At 38.6% G+C, this 9932-nt stretch overlaps 1 protein-coding gene across 1 annotated transcript; it reads left to right on the plus strand.

Annotated features, from left to right (window-relative positions):
* Positions 1 to 582: 582 nt before the first annotated feature.
* On the plus strand, positions 583 to 4056 carry LOC121394502 (traf2 and NCK-interacting protein kinase-like). Its single transcript, XM_041565665.1, has 9 exons — positions 583 to 609; positions 694 to 804; positions 892 to 999; positions 1144 to 1234; positions 1611 to 1729; positions 2711 to 2765; positions 3032 to 3110; positions 3537 to 3691; positions 3794 to 4056. The coding sequence occupies exons 1-9, from the start codon at positions 583 to 585 to the stop codon at positions 3805 to 3807; spliced, it is 759 nt and encodes a 252-aa protein (XP_041421599.1). The 3' UTR covers positions 3808 to 4056.
* Positions 4057 to 9932: the final 5876 nt, after the last annotated feature.

The following is a 9932-nucleotide window of genomic DNA, read 5'->3' on the forward strand; positions in this document are numbered from 1 at the left end:
ATGGCCATGACGTAATCTAAACTGGAATTCCTAATGACTCGGAAATTGCCTTCTAAAAAAGCCCCAAACTCTAAACCAGACTGTAAAATATTCACAAGAGATTTCATATATTATTATTTTGCAACCCATTTATTTAATCAATGCCTTACTAACTATATCAACCCCATGTAATATTTCAACCTTATAAAAGGCAATTGTTTGACTTATATTTACTACTCTGTAACAATACAATTGAGTAATCACCTTCATTTTAACAGAAGGGGATACAATCACAGCCAGCAAAGCCACAGGGTTGTGCATTAAATTATAATAAAAAATACACAACCCGAGGTTTAATAACAGCATTATAAACCATTGAAAAAACACAATATGAGTTGTTTTTTCATTAATTAGAATAATGTATGGAATTTTATAAATAAAATAAGAGAGCGTCAGTCGCTTTATGCAGTTGTTTATTTGTGGTATAGAATTTATAAAATATTTTTTTGCTTGTTCCATAGTTTGCAATCGATCTTGCTATGCTGTATGTTGTCAATAAATGCTCAGCACAGCATCAGAGAGAAAGCTGAAAAAGTAGTAACTATGCCATGTCCCTGTCGTAGTCTTATGGTGACACCGTAGGATTGGCAGAACTATGTTAAATAGACATTAGGCCCTAATTAAAAATCATTTGTTTTTGTTATTTGGAACTAGGAAGAAGAAAATATACTTTCTGAACTTTATGTTCAGCGAAGTGTTTCATGCCATAGGAGCTTCCCTGACTATTATGGGGCCTATTATGAAAGGAGTGAAGACTCACTTTGGGTAAGGATCTATTTCTTAAATAAAAGCACACAATTGTCTTGCCAAAAGAGGAAGAGCTCCATTCTGATCCATATTATTACATTCTAGATTGCCATGGAATTCCTTTCTGGCGGCTCTGTAGCAGATTTAATTGAGACCAAGAATTATTCCTTGGGAGAGCACTGGATAGCCTATATATGCAAGGAAGTATTACTGGTATGTATGATGTGAACCCCTTCAGGGCTTTACCTGCTATATTTACTATTAATTTTCTATATTAGCTTAACAAATCTGAATCCTATTAGTTCTTAAAAATTTCAAATATGTATAATTTTCTTTTTGTTTTATCCATCTGCGCAGGGCTTGACTTACTTGCAGGAGATGAATGTGATCCACCATGACCTTAAGGGCCTCAATATAATGCTAACATCAAGCGCCCAAGTGAAGATAAGTAAGTGAAGCTTAGTATCTAGAAATATGCATGAATGGGGCAAAGATTAAGTAAACATGGAGAGAGAGAGAGAGAGAGAGAGAGAGAGAGAGAGAGAGAGAGAGAGAGAGAGAGAGAGAGAGAGAATATATAGTGCTGACCTTTTTAGCTTATCTTACTGTGTCACTTGACATTAAAGGGGATCTCTACCTTAAAATTATATATATAATTCTAAGCAACTTTCATATATACATTAATTATAAATGTCCAACGTTTTAATATCATTCTAAATGTAATTGCTACTGAAAGTTGTATATGTCAGCACATCTCGTTATGGAATTGACAAACCAACTTACAAATTAAATGTATAACTCATGTTTGTCTTATATAATTTTAGTTGATTTTGGCCTTGCTACTGTGGGATCCAAAAGTAACAGCACAGCAGGAACCATCAATTGGATGGCACCCGAAGTCTTTGCCTGCATTGAGGACAGCACAGCACAATATGACTTTAAGGTATGATGAATACATAAGTTGTCATTTATTTAGGTTTTTAGAGAAGGGTCTATGTGACACAAGAAAGCAAAATGCATTCATTGTGCAGGAAACAAGATTTTTAACAAACAAATTCATGCCAAATGTACAGGTAGGAGACTATTAGGGGGTTATTTATCAAGGTCTGAATTTATCTCAATATCGGCTGCTACAAACTCTAAGCCGCTTGGGTTTTTAACGCTTATTTATTATTACATTTTCCCAAAAATTACCTTTGTTGGAAAAGCTCAGATTTTCACAATTTTTTCTGGAATTTGCCCCCGAAGCACCGATAACATTGTGAAATTCCCCAAAAAACCCAGACACAACAAAAAATCAATGGGACTGTTCACATTGGGGGTTATTTATCAACACTGGGCAAATTTGCCCATGGACAGTAACCCATGGCAACCAATCAGATTTCTGCATTCATTGTTCTACTTGCAGCTGGCTTTAAAAAGCTAATCATTGATTGTTTGCTATAGGTAACTGCCCATGGGCAAATTTGCCCAGTGTTGATAAATGAGCCCCATTGACTTTTATGCAACCTCGACAGGATTGAGATGCCGTGTTTTTATATTCAGGCTTTTTAGCTCTCAGGGTTTAATAAATTCTGAAAAATTTGTGATTTTTTTAAAAGCCTATAATAACACAAAAAGTCACAAATTTTTCGGATTTCGGGTATTCGGAGTTTAGTAAATAACCCCCTTAATCTTCAAAGTGTTCATAGTTAAATTCCTCTATTGGAAATGTTTCATATTTGTACAATGTGGCCTAGCTCTAATTCATTATATTATATTATTGTATTCATTATATGACATTCCATATAGACCCTCAAACAGAAAGATAAGGAATAGTCAATAGATGAGTCTTAATTAATGATCTGTAACTGCATGACTTATTCATGAACCTTCTGTATACTGTTCTCTAAATGACTGTTGTTTTTATATTTTCATTTTCTAGGCTGATGTGTGGTCCTTAGGAATCACTGCAATAGAAATGGCAGAAGGCTGTGCACGTAAGTGATAATGTTTCACGTGTGTTTGTTAATTTGTGAAGCGGTATTTACATCATGCGGTAACACTGAACACTGACCCTTATTCTGACCCCCCACAATGGACAAATATACAGTATTAACACATAAACACACAGTTCCTTTTTTACCTTCTATATATGTATGTATTTTTTATATAGTCATCATTCTACTTTACAATATTAAAGAATATGTCAGTGAATTATATGTGTTTTATTAACAATAATAATTGTGTGATTTTTCACTAACAGCATATATGGAACTGAGTGATACAGAGATTTATACCAAAATTATGCATGATCCGTCTCCAGGACTAACATGGGAAGAATGGTAAGTTTTACTTCACTAAGCAGTGAAAGCAGGTGGGAGAAATGAGAAAAATGATGGGTGCATAAGGCTGGGCCCTGGAAAACGGGCTGATGGTAGGAAGTTTAGTGAACTTTTTACTATTTGAAGGGGAACTCTTTATTCTTAAAAGGACTTCTAAGCTGAAATGTACTTCTCTCTATCTCCCAGTTTAGTGGACTGTGGTGAAAGTCTGTAATTCAATTAGTAGTGGCCCTTTTTATAAATGCAAGAGGTTACACATTGCTGGCCAAAATTATTTAATCAAATGGAACTTATCTCCCAATTTATGTCCCTGTTTCCCAGCTATCAACTGAGTTTTCATTAGCTATGACTTCTCATTGAATATTTTTCTTTATTACTAATGTTTTATTTCATTACTAATGATATTCTCCCATGATTTCTTTCCAGGAGTGTTATATTCAACAGCTTTGTTGATCATTGTCTATGTAAAGATCCGTCCAGAAGACCAAGTGCAGAACAACTCCTGTCTCATCCATTCATCACTTACAATTCGTATCACATGGATGATGTGAAAAATAGAATAGCACAGCACATACAGAAAGGTAAAGCAATCCACTCAAATTCTTTTATTAATGCCATATAATTTGCTTAGATAAAAGACACTTATCTATTCCGTGTCTAACATTATTCATTTCTTCCCTTAGGAGCAAAGAACTAATACAGCATTTAGAAAGGAGAGGATTTTGTATGAACGGCTACAAGCAGATCCCATGAAGCATTAATGAATAATATAATAGGAAGAGTTTCTGATGTTAAAACTGAAACTTGGCTTCTTCAGTATGTTCCCAGAAAAGGGAAGGGAAGGAAAGGGATGGGAACTTGAAGAGCCACAGTATATCTATTGCTGACAAAAAACAGAACTACTATTTTTGTAATTATTTTATAGAATATTTTCTATATTTAAAATTTTATTTTTATTGTAAAAATGTATAAAAATGTATACAAAATATATACTATATAATATATAAAAGATAATAAAAAGCATTATACAAATAAAAACGTTTCCATTTTGAATAATTTATATGGAATAAAAAAATGGACTGTGTAAAGACTTTCATTTACTCTAGTGGAATACAGAATTAGTTAGAGAGAAAGTCTACATTGATACAATATAAAGGATTCTCTAGACGTGCTGATATAATGATATGAAACAAGTTTTGTATGATTTTTAGACTGTGTGTGGACCTCTCAACTGCTCATGCACCAATTTTACCATGAGTAAATGTTGACACATTAGAAGAAAAGGAGAACTCACGGGTCTTAATGAAATAAGCAAAAATACTAATTTATGAGGTCAGTGGGTCTACCCTGCAACTTTTCTCAAGACCAACAAACTGGTCTTGGAGAGGAACAAAATGTTGGCCTAATTAATTGGTATTTTTGCTTTTTTTAATGAGACCCTTACGTCTTCCTTTTTTTCTGATACATATATATTAATACAGTAGAGTATTTTCATATTTAAGAGGTTATTTATCAAAGGTTGAATTTTAGAGCTATATTAGCTTTTTTAGACCTCAGATAAACATACAACTCGAATGGTTTCTAATTTAAGAAAAAACTTGAATGCAAAAAACTCGAATCAGTGAAGTCAGGGTTAATAAACCCAAAAACTCGAATGAATCAAGTTTCCTGCTGGAAAAAAACTTGAGCGAGTTTTCGAGCAAAACCCACTGAAAAAAACTCGATCATCACATCTTCAAGTGATTCAAGGGACCTCTGCCATTGACTCCTACATAACCTCGACAGGTTTTAGATGGTGTATTTTCGGATTCAAGTTATTTCCAGGGTTGAGGTATAATAAATCTCAAAAAATTTGAGTTTCGAAGTACCCAAAAAATGAATTGCAGATATCTTCTGCATTTGTATAGACACAATTTTCATAAATAAAGTAGGTTTTGGGCACTCCTTCGTTTTTTCCAGTGGTTTAAGCAGGGATCCCCAACCTTTTGAACCCATGAGCAACATTCAGAAGAAAAAGGAGTTGGGGAGCAACACTAGCATGAAAAATGTTCTTGGGGTGCCAAATAAGTGCTGTGATTGGCCATTTGGTAGCCCTTATGTGGATTGTCAACCTACATTGAGGCTCTGTTTGGTAGTACACAGGGTTTTTATGCAACTAAAACTTGCCTCCAAACCTGGAATTCAAAAATAAGCACCTGCTGTGAGGCCACTGGGAGCAACATCCAAGGGGTTGGAGAGCAACATGTTGCTCGCGAGCTACTGGTTGGGGATCACTGGCTTTAAGGGTACAGGTATGGGATCCGTTATCGAGAAAGCTCAGCATTATGGAAAGGCTGCCTCCAGTTAAATTCAAATAATGCAGATTTTTTAAAACTATATTCTTTTTTTTTTAAAGATTTTAATAATAAAACAGTACCTTGTAAATGATCCTTAATGGAAGCAAAACCAGCCTATTGGGCTTATTTAAAGAAGAACAAAACCCTTGCTAATAAAAACCCCTACCCTACATAGACCCCCCCCTCCCTGTTCCCCCCCCAGCCTAGGTGGTACATTTTGGATTTGGAACACGGCTGCTGTGGAGGACACTGAGGATCAGGCTTGGGTGAGCGAGGAACAGCGGGTCCGTGCTGGTGTGTAGTCCGGTAGAGATCCGCGCTCAGCGGAATTGAATATAACAATCGGATTCTATGGCTGGCAAACATGACACCATAAAGGGAATAAAGCTAATGCTGAGTTGAACCATTCAGTGCATCAGGGTGCTTGCCTGATTCACTGCCGATCGGTGGCGCTGAGCGGACCCGCTGTTCCTCGATCACCCAAGCCTGATCCTCAGTGTCCTCCGCAGCAGCCGTGTAAGCTCATAACAGACCCGCTGACCGGCAAGGAGCACGATAAGGGCAGGCTTCTTGGCAAGGTAACCGGGCATTCAGCTCTTCTTTCTATTGGGCGTCTGTGCCTGGAAAGCCTGGGGCGGCTACATTTACTAGAAGGACTGAGTACAGGGGATTATGCTCTAGGGGGGTCGCTGGGCCGCCGTTCCCCTTGTGGTGTGTTTTTGTGCATGGAGGAGACGTAAAGCATCTTCACCCTTTTAATTAAATAAACATACATGGGGGCAGTACACATGCCCATGTAGCCTCCTCCTGCCGCTGCCACCCTGTAGTCAGCCCCGGGCACACTCAGATGGGAAGACTCTGGGAAGCGACGTTTGGCTCACCCATCATGCCTGCCCAGAGCCTGAGAGCTGAGCCTCAGCCTATTTCACATGCTGTCAGTAGCCAGGGAGGAGAAATCGAGCACTGAAGGATGGATGGTCGACGTGTCGCCTGTTTTGAAGAGGACAGGAAGTGGAGTTTTGGTAAGTTATTTCTTAATAAGGCTTTGCAATTTAAAAGTTTAATTTGTTTTGGTGTTTATTTTTCCTTGTATACTAACGATTTTTTTAAAAAATGTTTTTGATGTTACTGGTCCTTTAATAATAAGAAATTAACTGCATAATACCTAAGCCATGTCAAGGGGAGTATCTTGGTATTTAATTGTTTTTTTTATTTGGCCAGATTAATGTTCGGGTTTCACAAGGCTGAAAACCGAACAGAAAGTTGAGACACGAACAGGCCTTAGAAAAACCGAACTGTTCGGGTCAAAACCGAACAGGTGGCAACCCTAGTTGCCAGGTTGGCGGGTTTCCAGCCAAATTGGGCTACTGATTTAAAGCCCAGGCTGGTTTTGAAAGTACAAACAAGCCAAGGTAAGGATTTGGGCATTTGGCTGGTTTGAAAACCAGCCAAAGTCTTTTCTTGTAGACAAATACAAGAGATCCTCTGCACATAACACGTTATCAATATATTCCAGACATTTTGAGACATTTTGTGCTTATAGCTACTAGAAAAACAAAACAGGGATTGTTTGTCCATATATTGCAATATATTTAAGCTGGCCAAATGCGTCATCCCATATCTGGCCAGTCCTACGCTCAACTTTCATCTGATTTATTAAAAATTCTACTGCTTTATTCTACATTTAACAAAGGGACTTAGATTTACCTGCAACTTACTTGCTGCTTTTAAAGTAAAACTCCCAAACTTGGTTGCACTTTTATTAGCCACCAGTGGGATCACCTGACTATAGCTGGGAAGGTTGAGAGCTACAACATGGAGCTGGCCACTGCAGTATAAACTATAACAAACAAGGAAAAGTTGTGCCCCCCACCCCTTACAAGTTAAAAACGCCATTGGTGGTCAGGGGCCCCCATAGAAAATGTAAAAAAAAAATAGTGCTAGGGTTTTTCTTCCTTGTCCTCAGGTGATGGCAGATTCTTTGGCTTTGTTCTACGGAATTTTAGCTCCTTTCGGCTTCGGGTGTTTCCACCGCTTCGGGTCTTTCCGCTATGCCCCCCTGATGACGGCCCTGCCGCCAGCCCAGATCCACTTGCTGGGGGAAAAGGTTGTGGCGGGTGCCGGCAGCGGCAAGGGAAAGAAGATTTAAATGCATACCTCCCAACTGTCCAGTTTTTCATAGGACAATCACGATTTTCAGAGATTAGCCCGTAGCACTTAGATATTTTTGTAAAATTTAATATAAGCAAAGAAACAACCTGGCAAATTGTTTTGTCCCTCTTTCTATTTCTAAAATGTTGGGGGGATTGTACATGGAGTGGCTTGGAGGAATGTACTGGGGAAGAGGTACATGTTGGGGAGTGGTGTGTGACTGGGTGAGTCTCAGTTCTGCTGGGCCTCCATGGCTAGGGTGGTGGGCCCTCAAAGTGGCAGAGCCCATGGGTCACTGACTCCCTAGTCTGACACTAAAGGTGGAAACCATCATGTCCTTGTGCTTCTTCATTCCTGATGCTACCATTCTAACAATGGAAAAAAAATGTTTCTAGTAATTCACTGAGGTATTTTGGGGGTTTGGGGATGAAGTGGATAAGGCCACTGTATCAACTTGATGGCACCTCATAAAGATTTTATTCCCTACCACACACATATCCCACTGTACCCCTGGCAGGCCTAGAACCTGCATCTATAAATTACTCACTAACCCTGTAAGCGTTATTATGAGAAATTGCAATTGTTTTTCATTTTTTATTATTTGTAGTTTTTTTGGTTATTTAGGTCTTTATTCAGTAGCGCTTCAGTTTGCAATTTCAGCAATTTGGTTGCTAGGGTCCAGATTGCTCTAGCAACCATGCCCTGATTTGAATAAGAGACTAGTATAGGGCCTGAATAGATAGATGAGTTATAAAAAGTATCAATAACAATAAATGTGCAGCCTTACAGAACATTTGTTTTTAGATGGGGTCAGCGATCCCATTTGAAAGCTGGAAAGAGTCAGAAGAAGATGGTAAATAATAAAAAAAAAAAAAACATAAAAAATTAATAATGAAGACCAATTGAACAGTTGCTTAGAATTTTTCATTTTACAACATAGCAAAGTTAACTTGAAGGTTAACCGCCCCTTTAAAAGATAAACAATCCCTTTTAAAGGAGAGGGAAAAACCAAAAGTCAGTCACCCCCAAGTGATTGTATTTACTTACCTGACATCCCGGGAGAAAACTGCGCAGGTCCGGGAGTTCTTCCAGTGAGCATCACAGAGTGATCCTTTTCCTTCTTCTTCTTTCTTTAAACTTCCCGGGCCAGACACATGCAGTAGAACAAAATAGGTGGAAAAAAGTTTCATCTTTTCACTGTATTGTGCATGTGCACCCGCACGATCAAACAAGACGCCAGAAGCTGATCGTTCTGTGGTGCTCGCTGGAAGTACCCTGGGCCAGTGTTTTCAGTTTTCTGCTGATAGGAGCACTGTCTGGGGTGTGAGGTAAGTAAATACAATCACTTGGGTGCCTAACTTTTGGCACCCCCAAGTAAAGAGCACCTTTCTTTCTCCTTTAACACCTAGGGCCCATCTACAAGTCTCCTCTGCCTCTTTTAAGGTGTATCATCCCAGAGCTCATACAATGACAGTGCCCCCTCCAGAGTCCATAGTGTTGCCTGCCCCTCAAGGTGTAGGATCCAGTGCCCATATATTTACTCTATTCTCTGTCCCCAATAGTATAGGAACCCAGAGTGTATATAATGACAGTATCCACTGTTCCTCAAAGCATGTGATTCCATACATTCTGTGGAGCAGCATATGAGCTTGCACTCGACAATACAGGCCGGCCTTATGTGTTTTGTGCCACCTGTCACTTTATCACAGGAGCCCAACATCAGGCAATATGCACAAATCAGTGTAGCTGACTATATTTTTTGCATTGCTTTCCCCCAGAACTTAAGCATCTTTAAGGGTCCTTTACATAGAGGCAAATCGCCATGCTTCTTGAGAATTCTTTCTAACAAGAATCCCTGCGTTATGGTCAACACTCTGGGAGTGGCGCCCACCTCAATTGTGCCTGATGCATCCAAGCATGGTGTGGAAATTGTATCACATATGAAAATCGTATTAGTCAAAAGAGAATTTGCCAAGCCTTCTTATATTTGTTTTTTATAATGATTTTATAGTCATATTTCTTCCAATATTGGTGAATTGTAGATTTCTATGTTCCATTATATGACCATTCTGTGTTGTGTTGTGTTGTGTATACTTTTCAATTGCTGCTCAGACTCAACTGGCACATGCCACTCAAACACCAGCTCTCAGGAGCCAACTGTCATAACTGTCATTTAGCCAGTGTGGAGTGACTGCAGGGAGCTTGTGTGAGTTGGAGAGAGTTTTTGGAGATTACAGCGATAGAAGAAGAGATTTGAGCAGTAAGGTGAGTTTGTATTGCGGAGGAAGAAGAAAAGCAGGAGAAGAAGAAAGAACATCCTTGGAAAAGAAGAAAA

Source organism: Xenopus laevis, chromosome 6L (assembly GCF_017654675.1).
Source record: "Xenopus laevis strain J_2021 chromosome 6L, Xenopus_laevis_v10.1, whole genome shotgun sequence".
NCBI lineage: Eukaryota > Metazoa > Chordata > Amphibia > Anura > Pipidae > Xenopus > Xenopus laevis.